Genomic DNA, 27,262 nt, shown 5'->3' on the forward strand with positions numbered 1-27,262 from the left:
CTTTCTTAGAACAGACATTATGAAAACGGCCAAATGTACATTTCATTAGTCATGATGAATCTGCAACCAGTTTGTTTTAATATCTACATTCTTTTCTTTTGCTTGCAGGACATTTTGAAATGAGAGATATTAATTATATAAATAGAGTAGTCAAAGGAAAGGTGTCTAGTACTTTCTCTGCTCTATTATTTTGTTCATGTGTTTAGTCAGAATACATTTTTAGGATATTAAATTGCTGACAGACTATTAAAATCTTATTTATTTATGCTAGCCCTGGTTGTATAACATTTCTTATTTCAAAGGTTATAAAAGAAAGTACAAAGCACTAGAGCAAGTGTGTCCAACTCACAGCTAGTAATGCAGTTCCACAAGTTCGTAAAAACTATTTAAAAATAAAGGTTTATTTATATACATGAATTATATATTTTATATGCAGCCCAATGCAATCCTTCTTCACTCAGTGTGGCCCAGGCAAGCCAAAAGGTTGGATAACCATGCACTAGACCAGGGGTGTCAAACTCAATTTCATTGAGGGCCGCATCAGCTGTTGTGACTCAGGGCCAGCCTGTGGGTCCGACAGCCGGCTCTGATGTATCGGATGACTCTGAGGGGGAGGAGGGAAACGAACCGGCTGATGATGGTTTGGAGGAGGGAAACGAACCGGCTGATGATGGTTTGGAGGCTTTGCAGAGTCCTCAGCCGGGGACCTCTTCTCAGCTGCGTGAGCCCGAGAGTGCGGAGGAAGATGACCCACAGCTGGCCCTGTTCAAGGACGCCCGACGCAGGAGGCAGTCAAGCAGGAACAAACAAAGAAAGGCTGCAGGACTCCTCGGGAGGAGGCACAGGGAGACCACGCCCTGAGCTCTCTATAAAAGGAGTGTTTGGGGAGGGGCTGGTTGCTGAAAGCAACTTTTCCGCTTGAGAAGACAAGCTCTAGTGTTTTTGTTAACTGCGTAATTAAATCTTGGCAGAAGCCTTTTAGCCTTGGACGCTTTCCAGTCTCTTCTTTTTGAATAGGGGTTGCGAGAAGAGGGCTGGTTCAGAACATCAGCATTGCGGTTGCCCTCAGGGGGCCAGGTGGGTATGGCCTGGGTGGGCGTGGCCTACTGGGTGGGCGTGGCTAGAGTACGTATGGCCTACTGGGTGGGCATGGCCAGCTCTACATCATTGGCATCAAGGGTGCCTATGGGGGCCTGGGCAGGAGTGGGACAGATCTGAGGGTCTCTGGCAGAAGGAGGGTCTCTGGGCCAGGGCCAAGGCAGCGGGGGCCTTTCCCTCACTGTTTCCAGGATGGCTTCACGGGCCACATGAAACCACTTCGCGGGCCGGATCCGGCCCCCGGGCCTTGTGTTTGACACGTCTGCACTAGACGCAGGGGTAGGCAACCTTGGCTCTTTTATGGCTCGTGGACTTCAACTCTCAGAATTCCTGAGTCAGCAAGGCTGACTCAGGAATTCTGGGACTTGAAGTCCACAAGTCATAAAAGAGTCAAGGTTGCCTACCCCTGCACTAGAGCAAGAGGAAGCACAACTTCAAATACTAGATGAAAACTGACCATGTTTATGAATAACTTAGAAAAACCTTCCATCCCAAATAAGATTGGTAGGTGCTATTACCTGCTTACTTTATTTTAGAATGGAAGAACAGAATAAAACGGAATAAAAAAGCTTCTCCTAAAAAAAGAAAATAAGCTGTACATTTCCTTCAGAATAAAAGAGTTTGTGTTTCTGGTGTGTTGATTTATGGGACTAAATATATTTTAGTTTTGCAATACATTTCAGGAGAGATTCAAGAAACATTTTGGCAAAGATTCCTAGGATTTCAACTGCAATATTAATTCCAAAGTTTGAGAGAAAGGAACATGTAGCCAAGGACCAGGGTAATTTAATTTTATATACATTACACCACAATTTTGTATCTAAGACCAATGAAAGGGGTTGGTTCCTTTCCCATATCCAGAATCACAAGCTAGAAAAAGAATTTTCAATAAAGGTAGAAATAAAGAAATATGAGAATCTCCCCAAAATTGGCCACAGATATGGATGTATTCTCCAGTACCTATTTTCTGCTTTTCTGCCAATATTTGGGTGGATTGGATGTCTTCTCTCTGCTATACAGAATGGATCTTCCAAGTCCAACATAACATCTTCCATGTGGAACCAGTGAGAAAAATGAATGTTGTCTTTGAGAATAGGTTCTTACCTTCAGAGGGCCCTTGTCATTGCTGGGCACTAATTTTGGACAACCTTCTTGCTAAAAGATGGGCCAATTGAAGATAGGAATTAAGCTTGTAATTTTTAATAATAGATAAAAAAGAGAACTATGTTACAGTTCTACCAAATTCTCCTGGGAAGATGTAGATGAGCCAAGCTGGCTGAGCTTCCAATGGAATGGGTCATTACTGTTTATGTTGTGGACTATTTTGATACAGGCCTTGATAGGCCTATAGGTCGAACTGGTGAAACTTTGCAGCTTAAGTGGAGTTATCAGAAATGAAATTAGGAAAGCATCTGAAACCCAGAGCTCCTTTGTTCTCAGGTAGATGTTGCTGGGTGACTGATCTTTCTCTACTTGGTTTTGCCACAGAGGCAGGAGGAGGATCATCTTCTGGACCTATTGAATTCACCTTGGGCATAAAGATCAAGTCTAGGTGTAGAATGATGATGTTCTGGGCTAAATGGATGATTCATTCAAAGTCTAGAAAGGGATATGTGTACTGCACTAGCTGGGGATCCCATAATGGATACCAGTAAAGAGTAGATAGACATAATAGAGCATCTTTTCTTAGGACTCTCATAGTAAAGTAGGTCAAGACACTTTTGTTGCTCCTCAGTGTTAGGTCCAAGCAGAGCTAAGAACCCTGCATGCATAAAATTTTATCCTTATATAGACTCACTGATAGGAACACTCTGTGTGTGCATGTGTTTTGGATGAAGGCTGATCACTTTAGTTTATATAAGCAAATAATGGATGCTTGGACTATGGAACTGCTTTTATGTTCTAGATATACTCAGTGACCAGCATCTCCATCACAGGTTTCCCATCATCCAACATTCTCCAATGAGCATGGAATTCTGGAGGTAATTAAATGTTTCTGAAGGTAGTACTAAGTTCTTGGTGGAGGCCCTGGCCTCAGAAATTTCCTGTGAGATAGGTATATTGGGAAGATAACCTCAAGCACCTGGGAGACTGGAGCATAGGATTTCTACAGTGATGATTCACAAGGCCTTATAACTAACCAATAATGGCTTCTTCACCACCTCTGCATGTGGCAAAGCTACTAGTCTCAGAGAACACATCTGCTGACAATGGTTGTTAACACCAAGTCCATGGGGGATGGATCAGATTCATTTAGGCCTATTCTTGCAGGCATTCCTGAGTAGTTGTGGAAAATCTGTTATCTGGAAAAGCCTGGTGGATTCACAATTTGGCTATTAGTCCTTTTCCTTATTTAAAGGGTTTTTTCCCCCTCCTTACCCCAGCCCCCAACTGATTGATTCTGAGTGTAACATCTAAGTCATTTGCCACATAAAGACATTTTTATACATTTGGTGACAGACATTTTGTCTTACACTGTTGATCAAACTGTCATTCAATACAGTGAATAACTGGAGGGGAATTGGTAAGATATGGAATGGCACTGCTTCCCCTTTCTCATTCCCCTCATGAAGTGCCCTGGCTGGAGAACCTCCCAGGTATTTCCTGCCTTTTTTGTCTCCCTTATGAGCAAGAACAATCAGAGGAGCATGCTGATGAATCTAGTATTCGCCATCTCCATCTTCTATTGCCAGGAGTTGCAGAAAAAGGGTATTTGAACGGCTATCCCACGCTCACATGCTTTGGGTATCTACACAGCCCAATCTGAATTAAACATGAGCTGACTTTCCAAAAGGAGAAGTCTAATCTACTTCAAACTTTGGAATAATGTTTTAATATTTTTAAACAGGAACAAAAAAAACTTTCAAGGCTAAGATTTATTAAAGAGTTTTTATTAGCAAGTTTTCACTGGAAAGTTCAGGGTGTGCTAATAGAGGAGGCACATGGGCTTCAGTGTTTGGCACAGGACATTCAACAGAATTGCACTTTTTTGTTATGGTTCGGCTACAATACTCTGAATTTTCAGAGCAAAACTCAGGACCAGCCTCTACCGTAACATTTTCCAAACATTTCTCAGTTTGATTCTTTGCTTCTATCCCTGGAGCAGTTTGGGGCAAACCCTGGACACCCTCCATTTGAGCTTGCTTGTTTGGCTTAGATGAAGAACTTTTATTTTCATTCCTGTTCACTTCAGTGACAGTTTTATCTCCTTTGGATCTGTAGTTACTACACAGCCCTATTTGATTGTCAGACAATCTTTGTTCTGCTTCAGACAGAGGTTTCATAAGCACTCTTTTGCAGAGGGAGGAGGATGAACCTACTTCATTTGGAAGAACTGCTGAGTTCTCTTCAGTGTCTGGAGGACTGTGGGACTGAAAACGAGGGACTGAGTGGAGAAAAACATTTGGGGGAAGAGAATTTTGAAGCAAGGGTCTTTGGAACCTGCCTTGTAGACAACTACAGTGGAGAACATGCTGGACAGCATTCACATAACCACCAGAAGAATGTACCAAGGCACTGATGGGAACTAGGGAATTCTGGACTTGTATGTTCCCAGATGAAAGAGAGCAGCGATAGCATAATGTTTCATTTCTATGTTGATGCAGAGGGGAGCATTTCATGTCTGTATGCTGCTGTGGCTCTAAAGAATGACACTGTTCGTTTTGACTCAACAAATAGCAAGTGGGATCCTGCTCACCCAAGGATGACACTGCTGAACCTGATTCACTGTTAATGTTTACATTCAGTTCTGTGTTATATGTTGAGTGAAGAGTATGTGGGTTTGACAGCCTGCCACTGAAGAACTCAGGGCAGATGTGCATTTCTTCACAGGTTCTCTTCTCCACTGCAGTATCGCTGCTGGTGTGGGATGCCAATGGCTGTAACTCATAGTGCTCACGTTCGCCTTCTACATCTGCTTTCTGAGGTCTTGAATCAAACTGGTATTTATTGACAGACTGAGCTTTAGTTTGTTCTCCATCTCTTTGGCCACCTGACAATGCCTGGGAGAAAGCACCACACCGTAGTCTTTTGGGCAGAGGAATCTGGCCAAATGTTCCTTGGGGTCCCAGGCAACGGCACATACACTGGAAAAAGAAAGTTGCAAATGCCCAACTAATGCACATTATGAGCATCATAAAGGTGCCAAGCTGTGTATAGGCTAAAACTGTAGAAGGCATCATCATTGCTCCAGCTACAAACGTAGTCAATGCAGCCATAGCAATTGCTGAGCCCATGCGGCTTAGAGAAAATATAACTTTCCCTTCTCGATCAGGATCTGGAGCCAAGCGGTAAGCAACGCCATAGTGGACAGCAAAGTCCACAGATAAGCCAACTGCCACAGAAATGGTAACAGACTCCAAGACGTTTAGCTCCCAACCCAGCAGAACCAGGGATCCAACTGTGACAAAAATAGTTCCTGCTATTGAGACTATTGCATAGAGACTTATTATTATATTCCATGTGGTAAGCAGCATTACACTGAATGCAACAGTGACAGAAAGACCCATGGCAATTAAAGTACCGTCAGAGAGACTATCTTGGAGATCATAAAACTCTAGATTACTCACAAACCAGCCACCACCTAAACCTTCTGGAGCAGAAATGAGCTCCTCTGAAATCCAAGTGTCCACTTCCTGATAGAACTTATGCATCTTCTCATAGGCCAAGGTGAAAAGGTAGGTGCTTTGGAACTCTAGTACCACTGCTCTGATGGTATCATTTATATCAAAGCGAGGGCCAGGAGTTTTGCTATCTAAATGATAGCCTGTGCTTTCAAGTTCCATGATGGCCCTCTTGATGCATAACTCAAAGACCTCCTGCTTGTAAGGGAAGCTCCAGTGGCTACAGCAGGGATAAAGAGCTGGCTCATCACAGTCTTGATTTTCCATCCACTGCTTAAATGTCTCAATAAAGCAGCTCGTGAAATCTTGCTCTTCTGTTTGGTAATAAAATGTCTGATTCCTCAGCTTCTGACAAAACTTTAAAATCCAGAGCTGTGAATCTGGGCTTGCAATATTGAAAGTGCTGTCTAGCTTCAGCTTGCCTTTGCTTTTAGGATTTAAGGGATCCCCGTTATCCTCAGGAGAGACCCCCCAGATAATAGTGATGGGCATGTGAAGCTCCTCTCCATGATGGACCCGTTCAAACATGAAAAGTTTCTTGAATTCAGCATCATAACGCTCAAAAGGATGGGAAGACCGGAATACTTGAAACTCAGCTAGTTCCAAGGAGGGTAGCTTCATCTTTGGATTTACACACACAATATATGCTCCCCCAACTGTTAAGGCTAGGAACCAGACCAACCAAATATATCTAAATTTTATCACAATGCATGGCAACACTTTTTCAAAAAATATCCTAGATGCTTCTGAGATGGCAAAAAATACTTTACGGACCACTTGGCCCAGCACTGTCCAGCAGCTTTTGTTACTGTAAACTCTTGCTTGTGGCTTTACAAAGCAACTAAAAATATTGAGGAGATACCGCTCGTGTAAGACCACAACTGCGGGCAACCATGTCACCATTAGGATATAATTCACTAAAATGGCAGTGCCAGCGTAAACACCAAAACACCTGATTGCTGTAATATTGCTGACATAATTAGCATAGAAGGCAGCAGCAGTAGTAAAACTAGTAACAAACATCGAAAGAGCCGCATGTTGCAAAGTGATGCTCATGGTTTCCGAAGTGGCAGCATGAGACTTGTCAAATTTTGTGTAGCTCCACACATCACACAAGACAAAAGCATCATCAGCTCCAATACCCACAAGAATAATCAGTGCAGTGAGGTTCATAAAGGGGAAAAACTCAAAATTAAATACAACCCGATAAAGAAAGTAAGAAACAATTAAGGAACTGATGATTGCAAACATGGTCATCAGTGTGATAAACAAGGACTTGGTATAGAAGCACATCACTAACAGAACAATCACTATGGCTATAGCAGGATACACAGTATCCATTAATAGATAGTCCTGGAATAAGCTGTGCTTTATTCCAAACTCAATCCCTGTGATGATGGTGATTCCATCAGACGAGTTCCAGTTCTCAAAATTATCTAAATAGATATTCATCATACTGTCTCCCTTTTCGGTTGGTAGAAAAAGCATACTATATTTTAAAGCTGGTAAGCCATGATCCAAGGTCTTTGGGCTTAGAAAATCTTTGTCCACTATGTAGTGAAGTATCTGGTAAACAGCATTGTACTTGGTACATTTGCGTGGCACATTTGTACACTTGAGCTGGTCTTTTCTTCTTGCTGCCGTATCCCAACAATCTGGCCCCAGGGTCCCATTATAATAATATTTGGCACATGTGCGGAGCAGCTTCAGAGTATGAGAAACATCTCTCTCCACTATTTTTTGACATGATGATCTGTTATTTAAAATGGCAATATAATTGCCTAATGTCCAGCTGGGACAGCATGAAGCAGCAGTGGCCCTCTGGCAGAGATCCCCAAACTGAGCATGGGATCGTATCTGTGGGAAGAAGAAAACTGAGAGTTATAACTGAATACCAATGATAAATGACCAGTAGTGGTGTTACATGGAGATACCATCGTGCTTATCACTACCTGTGTAGTTGCTGCTTGTTCCCTAGACTAATTATTCCCTAGACAAACTGTAGTTTCTGAATAGTCTTTAAGGTAGCCCCATGTAGAGTATGTTGCAATATTCCAAACAGGAAATAATCAAGTTAGGAGCGATCATCAGCAAGGCATCACCATCCAGGAATGGGTGCAATTGGCACACAAGATAAAGTTGTGCAAAGGCCCTCTTGGCCATGACTCCTCCATCCTCAAGGAAAAGCTGCATACCAGTTTTGTCTGGGGGACTGAAACCCTACCCACTGTGGAAGGGTGGAAGTTGCCGGATCTAAACACCTAAGCCACTTGTTCTTGCTTGGAATAAGTCTGTTCACTCCTACAATCTCCACACACTGGGAGAGATCCTTGATGGACCTTGCAATCGTGTGATTGCCATTTGCAATCTTCCCTGCCAGTTTTTCCAGAAAGTCAATGGGGAAGCCATCAGGGAAAGACTGCGAGCTGCTGCTGGTTGCCAAAAAGATCCTCTCTGGTTGCTTGTGGCTGGCTGAAAAAAGTCAGTCCTGAAATCCAAGCAGGATGTTAGCACAGAACATGTGCAGCAAGAGGTGTTTCCAACAAGCCTCTAGTAACCAGGACAAGTCCTCTCTCTCTGGCTGCAAATTCTCCATGCCAAAATCCTGCTTGGATTTCAGGATGGACATTTTTCAGTTAACCTCCAGAGACAAGAAGACAACATGTTTAGATCAGTTGATACAGATTTGTCCTTCACATATCATAAAGAAGTACACTAATTATGCTTATCCATCAGCCACCTTCATTTGGGAGTTGAATCAACTCTCAAAAGCAAATTCATTTTATCTTAAGAGGAAAAATTTGATATGAACAGCTGAACTTTACCAGACAAAACTGATTATAATTTCTAATGCACAAAATCAAGAACAGGCTATAATGCTTTCAGGATGCCTGAAGGCTAGGCTCACAGCTTATGCAAAATTTGTAACTGTCAAACTCCAGAGACAATTCTGATAAATTTGTTCAAATTATAGTGAATATGCAGAAATCTCTCAAGCCTTTGAAATGGGCATTCATGCTGTTTTCTATTCTCAAACCTGCAGAGAAAAGCTCTAGAGAAGTTCCTCTGCCTAGTTAAGTAACTCCTCCACTTGTTTCAAGTGTCAGTACAGTCAGTATGGTTTGTACCCAGGTCAACAGGCTGAAGGTCAACTTGATCAAATGGGACTCTTCTACTAAACTGTTGATCTTCAAACCTGGCAAGAAGTAGACTATACACCATTTCCCACTTGTTCTTTACTAAGACAGACGTCATAGGACATTCCTGGGGCCAACTCATAAGTAATGAAATGTGCACAACAATGGGAGAAACAACTTGAATAGACATAAGAAGAGTATTCCTACATAAATCTTCTTACACAAATCATTTAGAAGGCTGCAGCATTCCATTAATTGGGCTGACATTAATATATTATATAATGTGTTATATAACTTTTAATATATTTCTTTCATGGTGTTTATTAACCAAATTTCCCTTCTTGATTGGAATGCGTAACAAAAAGCCAATATTGATATAGTCTGTGTACTTCCCAAAACCACTAGCAGTTTTATTTATATTGATTGAATTATACATCTGCTTAAGCATTTCTAAGCCAAGTGTATTTCGATAAGTTCACTGCAAAACTGACTTCTCAAGTGCAGCTCTTTTATAGCACGTGCATACATACATAAACAGGATTTAGACTAACACTGCCTGGATATTATAACAGAATTAATACGGCCTTATTATTGTTAAAACAAATTTAGAACAAGAAATCACCTCACATTCCAAGAAGAAAAGGATAAGTTACTTTTGATTGTTTCCCGATAAAAATATCAATTAAGCTTAGCGAGAAAAAATGAGCTACCTAATAAAAACAAAGTACTGGAATACTATATTCTTATTTTTCATGGCAGAGTTCAGATTTATAAGGAAAATGCAGCATGTAAACCCTGTAGGGTCACCTAGACAACAGAGGAAAAGAAGATTATGTGCTTCAATTATTCAAGTTCAGGTTGAGATGATGCTTTATCTACTATTCTTCAGCACATTAGAGGCTGTCCATCTTTGCTGCTAAAGTCACCTTCACTGAAGATAAAAATGGATTAGCTGCTCATACTTGGAAGATCAGGCTTAGCCTGGAACTTATCAAATGCCTTCTAAAAACAGTCTTTAGAAAAGATGGCCAGGGTCTATTTTATTGCTTGATCAAAAAGGCATTTGTACAAGCTGGGTTAAAAGTATCAGCAGGATGTTTTCCACTTGTCTGGGAACTTCTAAAGAAAACACAGCAGTTCTATTATTTGGAAATGTTTTTCAGATTTCTTATTCATACCACATGGATTTGCTTAGCAAAGAAAACTTGTGTACTGCAGAGAGCTTTGAGGGTACAGTAAATCTACAGCACATATTCCTCTCATATGTAAATTATGCACCGATGTCTCCAAAAATCCTCTCAATATTTTCCTATAAGGGAATCAGAAGAGAAGATTCATAATGGCAGATCACCTGTCTTTCTAGAAGACTTTTGTCTACCACTTATTCTGCTGCCCTTTGGACTAGACCAGGGGTAGGCAACCTCGGCTCTTTTATGACTCATGGACTTCAACTCCCAAAATTCCTGAGCTGGCTGCAGTCCATGAGTCATAAAAGAGCCAAGGTTGCCTACTCCTGGACTAGGCTCCTGTTATCCCTAACCTGAAAGAAAATTCAAACTGGGTAGGGTGTTTTAAGTATTAGGTAATATTCCATTCCTAATTAGCCATACCATATATGGTACTACTGTTAAGCCTATGTGGGTGCCATATGTGAATCAGTTACAGGCTACAAGCCTCAGAACAAGAAAACCAGATGGCTCGAGTTGATACAGCAAGCCCAAGACAATTTGTGCTTAAGTATTTATTAGTTAAAAGGGACGCGGTGGCTCAGTGGGTTAGGACGCTGAGCTTGTCGATCGGAAGGTCGGCAGTTTGGCGGGTCAAATCCCGAGTGCCACGTAACAGAGTGAGCGCCTGTTAGTCGTCCCAGCTTCTGCCCACCTAGCAGTTCGAAAGCACGTAAAAATGCAAGTAGAAAAATAGGGACCACTACGGTGGGAAGGTAACAGCGTTCCGTGCGCCTTTGGCGTCTAGTCATGCCGGCCACATGACCACGGAGACGTCCTCGGACAAGCGCTGGCTCTTCGGCTTTGAAACGGAGATGAGCACCGGCCCCTAGAGTTGGAAACGACTAGCACGCATGTGCGGGGGAACCTTTACCTTTATTTATTAGTTAATACATTGCTTAAGAATTGAGCTTCTCTCTCTCTTATGGTCATGTTGGGAATGCATAATCAAAATTCCCTTTAATAGAGGAAAGAGCAAAACCCTTAAAGTAGACTTAAAGTTGAAACCAGTCAAACCATTACAGCAGTTCAACTTGCTTTGACTGGAACAGACAGCAGTGACTTCAGTACAAAAGAACTCAAGCCTCCGTGGAGTGTGGAGTGTGCGATGGAAGGAGATATGGACTCCAGCCAAGACTCTCTCTTCTAATAAAGATTAAAGATTAACGAAGATGTACATTTCTCAGTATTATACAAATGGCAGCAGTTAAAAAAAATTAGAGGTTTGCAGCTTAGCCCAGCAATTTTCTAAACATAACATCCAGTCAAGAGAGACCATAACACCTTGATATGATTTAAACACTACAGAAAAGGTTATAAACAAAATGAAGTGAGCCTCATGGAACCATTTTTTTAAAAGGAAGTCATGTATCTTCATATTTGGGCAATGCAGAGATGAATAATCTTAACAGCTGTCACCTGGCATAAAAATATTCCATTTATTTTAAGAGTAATTCAATTTCCAGACCTTTCTGGAAACTTTATTAAAAATCACAATAACACCCAATGTTTTTTTAATTTTTCTAAAATGATTGTCTATGGTATAATTGATATTACTATAATAAAAAATGTAATATGAAATATCTTGTTTCAAAAGTAGAAAGTTAAAAAGGAGCTGAGAACATTTTAATAACATTTTAATTAACTTACACTGTAATCAATCTGTGATAAAGAATTGACTGAACATAGCCAACCCATCTGTGAACTCATGGATGGTTGTGCAAAATCTGGGACAAATAAAAATTACATCTCTCACCCACTGATTCCTGCATCTAGGTAAATATTAACCACCTCTCCAACATCTTAACTGGTTTCACTTCTTGCGCTGTCAACACTGGGTACAATAATACATAATCATCTTTTTTCTCTTCCCCACAAATTCTGCCAACATCACTGAATTCTAAACTGCTTGCTGAGAATTAGCAGACAGGGGTTCCTTGTCAAAGAATACTAGTCACTGTGCTCCCAAGGACTGACAGATTCAGATATCATTCCAAATACATACACATGAACGCCGGTCTTTCATTTTGACATAGATCCTGCATCAGTTAAGGCCATTAGTTAAAACCAGACCTCAGTCTCAGCTATGGGCAAAGTTAACATCTACCACATGGTAGAAGAACTCATGAAGGCCCTGAAGCAGCCTGTTACTTTTTATGTTCTGGTTTCTTAGGGAAATTTTTAAAAAGTTGCAACTATTTGGATGATGGAAAACATTTTCTCCTGCTCAGAACTAATTAATCAAGACCAGACTGTCTTTTTTCATCTCTGGGTGCAAAGAAAACTTTCCTTTCTCAGAGCATGGATGCATATTTGTGTATGCACATCAATTACAATACATGTGTTTGAGTTCCTATTACCAACCATTTAAATGTAGCCAATCAGCAAGAGAATCACGCTGAATTATGCAGATGAACTATTTTAAAAGGCAAAGAAGTGCTGAGTTTTGGAGAAGAGATGATGTGCTGCTTTGAAAATCTGAACTAATTCTCGTTCCTATATCAGCACTGTCCCAAAGAAACTCTGAAGAACCTATCCCAAAAGAAATGGATGGCATTGCTGGGGCTGAAAGGGGTGTGCAAAGAAATATCAGGCAGTAGCATTACATGCTTGCCAACAGCTTACTCTGCAACATGTCAGCAGCTGAGTAATGATTAAGACCAGAGACCAACATTTCAAATGTACATTCCACTACATTAAAGTTAACACTTGTACCTACCTGCATATTTTCCACACTGCACATGGACTTTATGGCTGGTAAATTCCACAAGTCATTTCCACTTGCTGATGTAAATACCACTCGGGAGTAACGATCACCTGAAATTGAGGTTAATCTATTGTGAAGATCACAGGTATCACAGGACTCTCGAATTAACGGAACTCAATACAACAGGGCAGATAGAAGAGGGTGCCCCAGGACCTCCAGGTAATAACCAATTTTTAGCCTAATGTAGCTTGTAGGATTGTATGAAGCTAAAATGGAAAGGGAGCATCATGATTTCCTCCCCCACACATAAAAATATCTTTCTAAAACATTCTCTGTACTTTGACAAGAGAATGAATAGCTAAATTTAAATATATCATTTTTATTAGGGCTATTTTTAGAAAAAATGAGTAAGTCTCCTGTTTATTTCTAACAACCATGAGCAATGTTGTTTCTTCCAGTAGTCCAAATGTTATAAAAGAAAGTGGAAATTTATTATTTTTCTCCACTTATGATTTAAAAAAAGGAATGGTAAAAGATCTTAGGGGTGGCAGAGGTCACTTAGATCAATCCCCTGCTTGGTGCAGAGACCCAAATTAAAGTATCCTCAGTACACGGTTGCCAGTATACTAACGGTATCAGACAGTCTTAATACTGAAATGCATTTGGCTTAGTCCATGGAGGCCAGCATTCTTTTTCAGACAGAAAAGACCAATTCCTGGGAAATGAAAAATTGCAAATAAAACCAGAAAACTGGTTTTTCAATGATTGATGAAAATTTGGTAAAGCAAATTAGAGATCAAGGTCAACCACATATAAAAAGGATATATCTTGCATTGATAGAAATTGATTCAGAGACGGAACTTGTTAAAGATTGTATGATAAAGTGGGCTCAGAATTTTCAAGAAGTTATTACAATGGATACTTGGGAAAAGATCTGGGTGAGAAATGTAAAATTTACACAGGCCCAAAACTTAAGAGAGAACTTCTACAAAATGTTTTATAGGTGGCACTTAGATCCTAAAAAATTAGCAAGTATGTATCCGAACTGCCAGCCCAAATGTTGGAGGTGTGGTTGTGAGGATGCAACGTATTTTCATATATGGTGGACTTGTAAAAGGGTTAAAGCTTTTTGGATTAAAATTTGGTGCAATATGCAAAAAATATTCAAGAAAAGGATAAAGTTTTGTCCGCAACTGTTTTTATTGGGTATTATCACAGATACTACCGTTGTGGACACTAAGTTGATGTTGAATTTAATTACGGCAGCGAGACTTTTAGTAGCGCAATATTGGAAGAAGGAAGAACTGCCGACTATAGAAGAATGGACTTTAAAAGTTTCCAATTTGGCGGAAATGGCAAAGATCTCAGCGTATTTGAAAGACCAATCGTAACAGAGATATATTGTGGAGTGGAGAAGATGGATTGATTATATCCAGAATAAATATGGGACTAAAAAGTTTCACTTAGCATTTGAATAAGTAGTGGATTTATATGATGTATAACTAGCTTGTAGTTATCTTATTAAGAGTTAAAGTGCAATAGAATTTAATATTTTATTGTTGTTTGCATATTTTAGATTATGTTTGTTTGTATTTTTATACCCTGTATTTAGCTCTGGGAAGTCGGGGAGGGGGGGAGGGGAGGGGAGAGTTGGGGAGGTTTGGGGAGAGGGGAGGGGAGGGGTTTTGTATTCAAAAATGTACTGTAAAACCTTTCAATTAAAAAAAAGAAAAATTGCAAATATATTTATTCAGTCAAATTCATCATGCTTGCAAATACATAGCCCAATTTATTTCACAGCTGAAATATTAATCAACTCACTTGGAATCTCACAGAAAAAGCTGTCCTTCTGGAAATTCCAGTCAGCCTCCCTCTTCTCTCTTTCATAGTGATCGTCAGACCGTCGGCCATCTTGATGACTGTCGAGAACAATTTTTAAAACTGATGATAAATTTCAAGGAGTCATTTTTGTTCCAACACTACCTAGATTTTAAAAGTACTAAATTAGAGAAAAGCAACCAAACAAAATGCAGACTGAGGAGTTCTGGAAAACTGACACACTGGAGAAGGTTATCCTAAAGCCAAAAGATAAAACACTGATGCAGGTTGCATTCAAACTGACAATAAAACGGAGTGAGTAGTTACTTGACTATTATAAAATTTCAAAGAAAAAATTGGCAATTACATGAGAAATGCAGAAGCATTACAAAATGGCAAAAAGACAGCACAGAAGGATTAATGGCATTTCTAATGACAGCCACACTTAAAAATTATAACACATAATCATCCAATCACAGAAAAAAGTCACAAAGTCTGTAGGCTTGTGCGACCTATTTTTTTTTACTAGGGTTGTGCAATGCTTCAGATTTGAACACTAACACAGAATCCCCTGAAATATAACCTTGCCTGTTTTCAGGATCACACAGTTGCTTTAATTAATCAGAAACAGATGCTGCACTTTTGCTTCTGCACCTTCCAAAGCATTTCTTCTGCAACATCCTATTACTAACTTACAAATAAAAAAGCCAGATGTAAAATGCAAATTCTATTTATTTGGGGGCAGACAAGAAATAATATTTATTAAATATTTCTTATTCAAACCCTTGGGAGGAGTGGTTATTTGAATAAGTGGCACCTACCACCAAAAGCCGATAATTTGATTGAAAGTCTTTACCTCTTAGCCTGCTCATCTGCATATTTAAATGGATAGTTTGCTAAAGTCGCTTTGTAGCCTGTGTTTTTCACCATGTTATTCCAAGTGACCAGTCTCTGCCCAATAGCAGTTCCTCTTGGTTCAAAACCCTGCAGCAGAACATTTATGATTTTTTAATGCATGCTATTCTTTCACTGAACAGGCAGAGATAAATTAAAATGGAAGAGTTTTATTAAAAAATACTTTTCTATCGATAACACTTAAACATTTAAATTGGTTCATATTCTGATGACAGAGTGACACGAATTGAAACACAGCCTTCCACTGCTTGACATAGCCAGCATCCCAGTGTCACTATGCAATCGCAATTCCCAAGAGCCTCTGGTGCCGAATGGAGAGAGGAGACATAACTGAACACAAGTACAAAAACATTAAGACAGTAATATCAGGACAGAGCAATTTATGCTATATATTAACTGTTTTCAGATAAACATGAGAAGCCGTCTTCTTAGAAAGTGGAAAATATATGGCTAACTACATCTTCCAAATAACATGGCTTGTGAATAAGAAGCGACTTATTTCTAGTTTACTGAGTCACCCAACACAATGTATAGAAGATTTCTGACCAACCGTGTCACCAAAACAATCCGTAGGAATTGCTTTCTAGACAGAAATCATCCAGTTTGATGTATCTGGGAAGCTCTAATGGATCGTACCAAAGGCCTATTTAGTTGAGTATCTTGTTTCCCACAGTGACACCCAAATTTTAATTAGCAGGACCTGAACATAACAGCCTCCTTCTGCTGTTGTTCAGCAACTGCTATTCAGGAAAGAAACGGATTCTAAAGTTTGCATGTATTCATTATAACTAATCAGTTGACTGTTAGCACATCTTGCTGCACTAAAACCTGTAGTTTATATCTCATATAAAACAAGTTCTTTTATTTGCTCTGCATTTCCTATCATTCAATTTTATTACATAACAATGAACTATTATAACAGGAGAGAAGACTCTCTTTCCTTTCCCACCCCCCTCCATATTGTATATAGCCATGTTCACATCTAGCACGTTGCCTGCTACTCTTAAATATCCTTAAACATGAAAATAAAGTATACCGTATTTTCCGGCGTATAAGACGACTTTTTAACCCATGAAAATCTTCTCAAAAGTTGGGGGGTCGTCTTATACGCCGGGTTGTCTTATACGCCGGAAAAAAAACACAAATCAGTCGAGCGTCCCCGTTCTTGCAAAGCCAGGCCGCCCCGCGCAACCGAGCTATCTCCGGCGCGGCTCCGGGACACGGCTGGGCGGGAGCGTCGGGCGGCTCTCCCCACGCAAAGGCGGCACTGCCCGTCGGCTCTTGTCCGTCGCAGAGGAGGCGAAGGCCCGACTGGCCCTGCCGGCCCTCCCGCTGCTCCCGCGCTTCTGCCGGCCCCCAAGGCGCAGCGTTTCCCGGGCGGCAGGCAGTGCCGGAGGGCAGCCGCCACGGCCGGCGCCCCTCCTGCTTTCCCCCCCCAGGCCTTGAACTTCTCCCATTCGGCGCAGGGCGGGGCATCTCCGCCTGCAGCCTCTTTTTCATGTGCCGCTTCCCTCTCACCGTCGGCCAAGGCGCGCTCGGCCCGGGCTCCCGGTCCTGCAGGCACTGGGCCGTCCTGCCGCTGCCCGAGGGGAGGGCCTCGTGCCCGCCGGACTCACCTGTCACCAGCACCGCTCTCCCCCCCGCGGGGATGCGCTTCCGCCCGGCGGTGCTGGCCAAGACGAGCCAGCAGGCAGCCGCCGTGAGCACGGCGCTGAGGGGCAGCGGCAGGACGGCCAGCAGCCCCACGCGCAGCAGCAGCCGCCGGCTCAGCAACAGGTCCGAGCGCAGGAGCCGCACCGCCAGGCTGCCCAGGAAAAGCAGCCACACCGAGAGGCTGTACGCCCAGTCCAGCTACATGAGGGGCAGGGCGGGAAGCCGGCCGGGAAGAGGGACCGGGAGCCCGGGCCGAGCGCGCCTCGGCCGACGGTGAGAGGGAAGCGGCACATGAAAAAGAGGCTGCGGGCGGAGCTGCCCCGCCCTGCGCCGAATGGGAGAAGTTCAAGGCCTGGGGGGAAGCAGGAGGGGCGCCGGCCGTGGCGGGGTGGCGGCTGCCCTCTGGCGCTGCCTGCCGCCCGGGAAACGCTGCGCCTTGGGGGCCGACAGAAGCGCGGGAGCAGCGGGAGGGTCGGCGGGGCCAGTCGGGCCTTCGCCTCCTCTGCGACGGACAGGGAGGGCAGGGCATGTAAGTATTTTCCGGCGTATAAGACAAAAAACCTTGAAAAACTTCTTAAAAATAGGGGGTCGTCTTATACGCCGGGTCGTCTTATACGCCGGAAAATACGGTAACTCTTTTCTTATACTGAAATATCTCAGCCCTCTGATTTGCAGGGGGAGCCATCATGCATAGAGTATATGGTGGAGCAGTGGGCTAATGCCTCCTTAAGTAACACCAGCTGCCTGCAGTTAGTGCAGGTTCGCATCCCACCAGGCTCAAGGTTGACTCAGCCTTCCATCCTTCCGAGGTAGGTAAAATGAGGACCCAGATTGTTGGGGGCAATTAAGCTGACTTTGTAATAATGCCGCTGGGGGGTGTGTGAAAGCCCTAATAAGCAGGCATATACATAGAATGAAGGCTACTGCTAAGCTTGTAAGCCGCCCTGAGTCTTCGGAGAAGGGCGCAATATAAATGGAATTAAAATAAATAAAATAAATAAAATAAATAAAATAAATAAATATGCATGAAGCCTACTCCATGTGCTAAGAGTTTGCTTCAGATGGGTTCCAGCTAGGTGAAAGCCTCTGCTGAATAACCAAAACCCTTCCTTGGTAAACTCTTATGATAGCATCCATTAACGTTTGGGTGAAAAGCCAAATCAGACATGCAATATTGTAGGCAGAACTGTTCACAATTCACATAATTCATGAATAGAACAACTACTATCTAAATTAATTTTCTATTTATTAAGTTACTATTTAAGCTATCTGAAGTTACTGTACTGTATTGTGCTGATGTACAGTATTTCTATTGTAAATAAGCTGAAATCACTCTTAGAGGTCTTGCTGAAAAAGGATTCTTCTCAGGTTTGTTCTTTAAGAAAAGATTCAACAGCTACACCCATATAGCTGAAGACATCTGGCTTTAAGTACTTTATAAATATTCAGATGTGGGGTCTGGATTTGGACACATCTGCATTTGAAAGCAGTACAGTATGTTAACCGATAATTTACTACAGCTCTCTGTTTATTATTATTTTGGGGGGTGGGAATTGGAGGATGTGCCAACACAATGCTTTGACAGCAGAAGATAGTAAAGTTTACTCACCAATAAAGGATCAGAGAAGTCTGGAAGGTCTGGGACTAGAATTCCAACCAATGCACACACCACAATTAACACAGTGCACATGCCTAAAACCACCACAGGCCAGTCTGCTATCAGAGCTGCATAGCTAGAACAAAATGGAAAACAAATGTGAATAGGAGAAAGGTACCAGCAGAGAAAAAGAAAGCAGGAGACAGGGTTATTTTTTTCTTTTTCTTTCTTTTAATGACTAAGATGGTTTTAAGAATGTCACCATCATCTTTGTTTAAAGAGGACTGAATTGTGCTACTCTTCAAACTGGAAAGTACACAACTTTGTGGCGAGTGGTATTTCCAATATTACTTTCCAATCAATAAAAAACAGATCTGCCACCCATTTCTTTCCACTTCAGCATTTCTTCATGCAAGAATGTTTAGAACAATTGATACAAATTTGTCCTTCAGGTATAATGAAAAGGAATATATTAATTTTTCTCTCCTTTCTTTTCTATTTCAGATTTATTCACTATTTGTTTGGCTTGAAGGATACTAATGGTAATTGCTATATATTTAACTTGAATCATTTGGCACCTGTGATTCAGAAAAGCCATGCCTTTTCAAATGCAAGCACTCTATTAGATTAAAGACACGTTACTGATTTTTTCATTTTTACCCACTAGTGACTAGTGCATATATTTGGTCTGGTCAGAATGTTTCCAAATTCATCTCCTTAAACACTATGCAATATTAAAGCAAGAGGTCATCATTTCTGCAAAAGTTACAATGAATTTTACAAAATTGTGTAAATTAAATTACACAATGTTAATTTAGAATTCAATGAAAACTATGGTTACATTCTAAAACAAAACAGCATGTCACCCTTCTGCATTGGTTGTGTTTTGTTCAGCTTTCAATCAAGAAATTGAAGAACACCAGCAAACTGAAACTTATCAGTAGCTTAACTGACAATGTGTTTGTTATTCCAAAAGCTTGTTAAATATCTACTGGAAATTAGAGAGTTAAAAATGATTATATCCAGTTAGTTTTTTCCAGAAGAGTATAAAAATCCTTTTGGAAGAAAAGAAGAGCCCCTGAAGAAGGACCATCTCGGATCATTCTAGGCTTCATGGTCCTTTGCTCTAGAGGACTATTCCTGTTTCTCTCGGGATATGAAATCAAGAGAAAGGTGAAGGGACACTATCTATCTATCTATCTATCTATCTATCTATCTATCTATCTATCTATCTATCTATCTATCTATCTATCTATCTATCTATCTATCTAGCAAATTTATACACCACCTGAATCTGGACGATTCTGGATCACTTTAAGGGGGGGGGGAAAGCCTGAAGAGATCCAGTAGGCCAGATGGTTAAGCTCTATTTTACAAAAAAGGACATCTATTTATCTGAACTGAATCCACGAATATTTGCGCTGCTAATCAAAATCTTTTCCAATTGTCAGAGGACTTTGTGAAAAAAAGGAGGGGCAGGATGTCAACTCAAGTAGGAAGGGGATGCTTCTGAGGTTTCATACGTGAACCTTAACATGGGAATTGGCTCCAACGCACACCAGCTGCCTGGCAGCAAAGGGTATCCCAGCTGCCTCTGGATTTCCAGCGGTCTGGCAGCACAAAGAAAGCATACAGCTAATTCACAGGGGCCACCTGTTCTAAATAAAATGAAACTTTATTTATCCCTTCCGTTAAGATGACATCACCAATAATTTTTAATGCTGATAAGTGCATGAAAAAAAACAAAGGGAATACATTAACTGGAAAAGGGCTCTTACCTTTTTGGCAACGTTACCGCTCTGGCTGGCCTGAAAATTAAACACAAACTTATTTTAGAGGGAGAAGTTCTGCCAGCACTCAAGTTTTCTCTTCCTGCCTACTTATTTAGATCAGCATTTTCCAATTTTCAAATGTTTGGGATAACTTTCATCATCTCCAGCCGGAAAACTCACGTTTTTCCTTCTTTTCCGAGGGAAGAAAATTACACGGAATTCTTGATCAGTTGCTCTTTGAGGCACATCTATCCAATTCTTAATTATGCCTTGAAATACTGTTCCTAATTGCTGTGCCTTCCTTTCATTCTATTCATTAACATATTTTGCACACACATAGGCACATTTAATTCAGTGGTTAAGTGCATTTTTTTTTGTAAAAAAACCTGAGTGTGTTCTGACCAATTTGCTCCAAATAAAGGAGGCAGGGGAGAGATCCCACTCTTTTTTTTTTTAAAGATGGTCTTGCTTTCCAAAATCTGCTTAGACGGCAGAACCTCTAAAGAAAAGCTGCAAGCCTTTTAACATTATTAATTAAATGGAAACAATGAATATAATAAATTAAGTCATTTCTTCGGAAAGAACACAATCTTTAAGAGATGACTGGCTTTTAACATCGTTTCTCTACAGTCCTAATTTTTTCAAGAAAAAGATCTTCTAGAGCAGACATGTCAAACACAAGGCCCGGGGGCCAGATCCGGCCCACGAAGTGGTTTCATGCGGCCCACGAAGCCATCCTGGAAACAGTGAGGGAACGGCCCCCACTGCCTTGGCCCTGGCCCAGAGACCCTCCTTCTGCCAGAGACCCTCAGATCTGTCCCACTCCTGCCCAGGTCCCCATAGGCACCCTTGATGCGAACAATATAGAGCTGGCCACACCCACCCAGTAGGCCATATGCACTATAGCCACGCCCACCCAGTAGGCCACGCCCACCCAGGCCATACCCACCCGGCCCCCTGAGGGCAACCGCAATGCTGATGCGGCCCTCAATGAAATTGAGTTTGACACCCCTGTTCTAGAGAGTTCCCAGAAAGTGGTATGCTGAATGGTGGGGCATATATATTTTTTTTCCTCCCGGCCCATAACCTGATTTTGCTGCCAAGGCTGGTTCTTTGGCAGCGTGCTCCCCAGATTTGAATGGGAGTAAAGTTAATGAAACTATGGAGATTCTCAGTCGTACAGGTCATGGCTGTCCCAAAGGTATTTTTTCAAAAGGCAACTGGACTTTTTTTTTTTCTTTGAAGATTTTCGTTTCTCATCCAAGAAGCTTCTTCAGCTGACTGGATGGTGGGGACCTGAAGTTTCTTCAGCTCTTCATAAACTCACTACAACCATTGTTTCTGAAAGAAAGTCCAGTTGCCTCTTGAAAAAGCACCTTTGCTTTAATGACTCTCAGACTACCACATACTTGCCTGGAGAGAGAAATCTGAAAAATTTCAGTTCTAGGCAAGAGCGGCCGGAATAGTCGGTTGTCCATCTCTTCCTGCAGCTGCTTGTATTTTTAAGCGCACTTTCTGTTTAACACCATTTTTGATGGCTAGTCTGGTTGGATATTAACTTGCCTTATATCCTTTTGCTTGCATACAATCATAAACTTTGTTTTATTTCGGTGCTTCAAAATACTTTCTCTTTCACTGCAGTGGGCGTGAGGGTTTGTTTCCTTTGTAGTAAATGTGATTCAATCAGATCTATGCTGGATTTTTACCTTAAGGATTTTGTATTTTACTAAAGGTAAAGGTAAAGGTAAAGGTTCCCCCGCACATGCGTGCTAGTCGTTTCCGACTCTAGGGGCCGGTGCTCATCTCCGTTTCAAAGCCGAAGAGCCAGCGCTTGTCCGAGGACGTCTCCGTGGTCATGTGGCCAGCATGACTAGACGCCAAAGGCGCACGGAACGCTGTTACCTTCCCACCGGAGTGGTCCCTATTTTTCTACTTGCATTTTTACGTGCTTTCGAACTGCTAGGTTGGCAGAAGCTGGGACGAGTAACAGGCGCTCACTCTGTTACGCGGCACTCGGGATTCGACCCGCCAAACTGCCGACCTTCTGATCGACAAGCTCAGCGTCCTAAACCATTGAGCCACCGCGTCCCTTTGTATTTTACTAGTTTTCCTAAAAGAACTCTGTTGCTTCGTTTTATTTTTTTTTTTCTCTCCATCCACTCTGTTGGAATTTTCAATCTCAACTTCTTTGTGCCCCCTTTGTTATAGAGTACGCATTTTCTTTGTCCTCGAAAGGGAATTGCTTACACTTTGCTGTGAAAACTTGACTAAGAGAGCAAAGCAACAATATATTAAAGACTTTGAAAATTATATATCCTTTATGTCCCCAAAAAAGAGATATAAATGAGATGGGACTCAGATATTTTAACATTAAAGCCTTCTTGGTGGAAACTTTTGAAAAAACAATGTTTGCCAACTTATAAGTTTTAAATGAAAAACCGAATAAAAGTTTGATGAATTTGTAATAATCGTAAATCAACCTAAAGAAGACTTCAAGACAAAGGAAACAGTAGCTAAATCAGCTGTGCAGTTGGATGGACTGAAAGTTAATTTGCTGCTAAGAGATTTAAAAGAAAAGAAGCTTTGTTTGAAAACTGATATTTCTTAGAGGAGGTTGGAAGGGGTATTAATGAACTTGACTTTCTCAGAAAAGCTTGATGAAGTTTGTGGAATGGAGACATTATATGCAATTAGAGGATGGCTGTCAAGATACTGTATATTGGGTCCCAATTTGTGGGAAGATTTATTGAATAAGTATTATGGAGGTGTTCTCAATGAAGACCTTTTTTGGAGAGTGAGAAGCAGTTGCTTGGAACAATTCCACTCATAATCATAAAGAAAAGCAATGCTGATAAACTGGGAGCTATTTTTATGATCAAGAATTAATCAATGGTATTTGATCCTGAATGGATCAGAAAAAATGGTTGTAGTGAATTTATGAGAGAACAGAAGCTGCCTGTAGACCTTCTGTGAGTTAAATGTGACAACAGATTGTTAACAGAGGGCTCTGAGGTTTAGCTTTGTGGTTGGAACTGCCTGAAAGCTGGATTATTTTTTTTTAGTAGATAGATGGTAGGTCAAATTGGTTAATTGATAATAGATTTCTACAATTGTGATATTTTAATGTTATATAGCAATTTTGCAAATATAGATGTAGAAATTTATAGATTGTGGACCTGTTTGGGGGGGGACGGGAACAATTCTTGTCGCTGAAACTATATTTATCAGTGTTCAACCAGGGGAAACTTTTGTGTGTATGTTTGAATTTTTGTTTTATGCACTTTTTTCTCTTTTGCATTGTATTTTTTTTCCCTTTTTTCTTCATCCTGTATTTTAACCTTGGAAATAAATAAAATGTATACCAAAAGAGAAAAAGATCATCTAAATAGTCTTTATTTCTAATTTAGAAATATTATAACTAGTTCATTGTACTAGTTGGAACAAAGTGGTAATCTATTATTTGTTGCAATATTGATCTACCTCTTTTTAAAGTGTTAAGAGATCAAACATTTTCCTTCTGATTTCAGATTGAAATCAAAATACAAAATAGAGCAATTGTTTCATATCATTTGTTAAAGCATTAATGCTTGAGAAATTATAATTTGAAATTGGTTTGCTTCAACTAAGGATAATTGAGAATAATCAACTTGGACATGGCCACTTTTCTTATTTTTGCATATCACACAAATATATTTTTCCCTCCATATATGACAGTTTCAACTTCCTTTAAATTCAACTTATCATCTTGAGTGTATTAGGAGGTGACGATTATCTTGAACTAGACTAGAGTATTTGAAGTAACTTATTGCAACTTATTACACTGAACTTCCTTATTATATTGAAGTTACTTATTACATTTATAGCAAAGTACAGTGGACTCATGGACTCATTTTAGTTAGGTGCTTCCCTGGATTTGTTTTGCATTAGTCCCACTCCATTTCCTGCTCTACATTTTTGGACAACATAAGGACAAACTATGAAGAATTGCTATTCCTTCATGTGGAGAGGAGAGCATTTCCCTTGAAACGGTCTAGAGATCAAAACAGCAACTCATCACTATTAATTGAAAGGAGAAGCTCTATTTTGCTAAACATTCTAAAGCAGTGCTTCCCAAGTGTTTTCATTACCCAAAACTGCTTATCAGAAGTTCATTTCACCCAATATAGATAAAACCCTTTGAGGAAATTTAAAAGTCCTTGTTGTCAGTAGGTAATGCATATGTGTGTTGTTAATCCTATTTTGGGTAATTTACCCAGATTTGGGAAGCATAGTCCTAGAGTAGGGGTCTTAAACTTGGCCCTTTTATGACTTGTGGACTTCAACTCCCAGAATTCAACTTGGGAGTTGAAGTCCACAAGTCATAAAAGGGCCAAGTTTGTAGATCCCTGTCCTAGAATATAACTATTTTTTGCTGTTGTTGAAATTAAGATTTTTTTAATTCTAAACTACAGCATAACAAAAATGTCATAATCAGCTGCAATGAACTAATTACAGTGCTGGGACTCATTTTGATGCAGGGTTGTTGTTTTTTTGGTTTTTTTTCAAGTATGCATTTGGAAATGAAACAGGTGTGATAGCAGGTGTGTCCTTTAACATTTCAAATATGGAGGATTTTATCATTCTTGTGGGCAGGATAAAATTTACTTACAAAGACTAAAACAGAACATAGAACAAATATGGCCTGGAATCCTAAGACTATTTTAGAGCCCAGCCAAAGGCTGACATGCACCCAGGACCTTTAAACATATAAGCACACCTCAATAAACATACGCACACCACAATTTTATATCTTAACAGGTCACATCAAATATAAACAAGCCATCGTTTATTTCCAAGCCATTCCTTAGAAATGTTATTTTTGTTGTATTTAATATTTGTTTTGTATTAAGGTTGTTTTCAGAGAAAAAATAAATAGCATTCATCTTCTCTGAATTCTGCAATTTCCTTGTTAGAGGGATTACTCTGAACTCAGTCGTTCTCTCTCCCTCAAACAAGTTCACACTTTACTATGGAATGAAATCAAAGTTTGCTGCTAGTTTTGTCTTAGAAGCACTACTTCAATTTATTAACAGAATTTTCTTTCTTCTTAATGAATTCACGTTTGTCCTATCAGACCCCATGCATACAATGGAGAAAAATGAAGTGCAAATTGCCAACCTAACCTTTATTCTGGAGGGAGAAGGCTACCAGCATAACTATTTGTATAAGGAAATAGTAAAGATTTAGGTTTTATTAACCTGGATACTGCTGTACTTTCTTAATGGGAGATTAGGTTTTGTATTTTAATATTGGCTTTCAAGACCAGCATCTTCTGCCATACAGGAGATATTCTTACACAAAAAGCTATTTGGGGATGGAAAATTATATGCAATGAGGCACCATGAGAAAGCTCCAAAAGAGCCCCCCAAAACCATGTGAGAATAAGGGGGAACTGACTAGAACCCTTATCCCCATCCATTTTGTGGCCTACTGGTCCGCATTCAGCTGTGCTGCCAAATTTCAGCTCTATAGTTGTAGAAATCAGTATTACAATGGCAATCGTGAAATATGGTGCCATCCCTAAAGTGGGATAACTTAATGGGAATGTTTTGGCAACAATATGGAAGTGGTTGGCTATTGCCTTCTGGGAGGTTTTATGGATCTTGCAGATTACTTTGGTGTCTTGAGATTTCTTGATGGTCTTCCAAGTATTAAGTACTAATTCAAGTACTAGGGTGGTCTGATTCTTTGGAGATCAGCAAAGTTTGACAAGGTACTGTCAACACTTAAAAAACACAGACTACTGTTTGCTGTAAGAAAAACAAGCTTCCTTCCTCCCTTGGAAAAAAATCAAAAAGAATCACCAAAGTCAACCCAGACACTTCATGGCATGGTCCTGCCCACTTTTTTCATCACTCCAGCCACTATTGGGCAAGTGACCTTTGCCCACTAATAACAGCAATTAAAACCTGCTCTAGGATAAAAGAGGAGGTTATAGCAAGTGCCAGTGATACATGGGTGATGTTTCAATGGTGAATTATAAAAATTCATCAATGAAAACCTATAAACATTTCAATATTATTTTCAATTTCCTTTCGTAAAAGTGTTTCAAAAACAAAGGCCACCCCTAATTATTGTACCATAAGCGTCCTTATAGAAAAAATTCAAAATGTACCTAAGAAGGTCCTACTAACACAAACTTTTCACCGTATTGATTGTGAAAATGCCAGATCTGAAGTCCATATAATTTATTCTGCAATGAATGTGCCTATACATTCTTATTCATTACAATTTAATTTGCTACAAATAGCTTTCACTGTTTATGCTAAGCTAGATACCACACCAACATCTAGTACATGTTAGCAGATCAACAGAATAGAACCTTTTGTGCTTTCCCCATTTAGCACCTCTTCTTATGTCCTTTCCAAAACCATTTTTCTCACATGCTTCTGTTGTCCTAGATCAGCCACTAGAAATTCATTGAGTACCTAAATAAAACATGGCATGCTAAATTAAGTTAATCGCAAGTTCAGAGCTGTTTAGATTCTCAAAAATGTAGTACTCCTACTCTGTTGGAATCTGTATCTTGCACCAGCTGGTACTGCTTCCATTCTTATCCAAGGTTTTATTACTTCTTCTTCCCCAAATGGTATCTTGCTAAAAGTCTGAATTCCTTATGCAAGTGCCTACAGACTGATGATTAAATAATTTTGTTTCATTCCTATTACTGAACTTAAC

General features: G+C 40.4%; 1 protein-coding gene across 4 annotated transcripts in view; it reads right to left on the bottom strand.

Annotated features, from left to right (window-relative positions):
- Positions 1-3,977: 3,977 nt before the first annotated feature.
- DISP1 (dispatched RND transporter family member 1) overlaps positions 3,978-27,262 on the bottom strand; it is a gene marked incomplete at its 3' end in the record, with an annotated part of 78,449 nt that continues 55,164 nt past the window's right edge. For all 4 annotated transcript variants that reach the window (XM_081313719.1, XM_081313721.1, XM_081313720.1 and 1 more), the window contains 6 exons: positions 20,552-20,581; positions 18,786-18,909; positions 15,465-15,592; positions 14,612-14,709; positions 12,803-12,900; positions 3,978-7,577 (listed from right to left, as the gene is read on the bottom strand). In XM_081313719.1, the coding sequence (XP_081169845.1) occupies positions 3,978-7,577; positions 12,803-12,900; positions 14,612-14,709; positions 15,465-15,592; positions 18,786-18,909; positions 20,552-20,581 (4,078 nt within the window). The remainder of the gene's footprint in view (positions 7,578-12,802; positions 12,901-14,611; positions 14,710-15,464; positions 15,593-18,785; positions 18,910-20,551; positions 20,582-27,262) is intronic.

The sequence above is a fragment of the Vipera berus genome (assembly GCF_964194415.1).
Source record: "Vipera berus genome assembly, chromosome: 1".
Lineage (NCBI taxonomy): Eukaryota > Metazoa > Chordata > Lepidosauria > Squamata > Viperidae > Vipera > Vipera berus.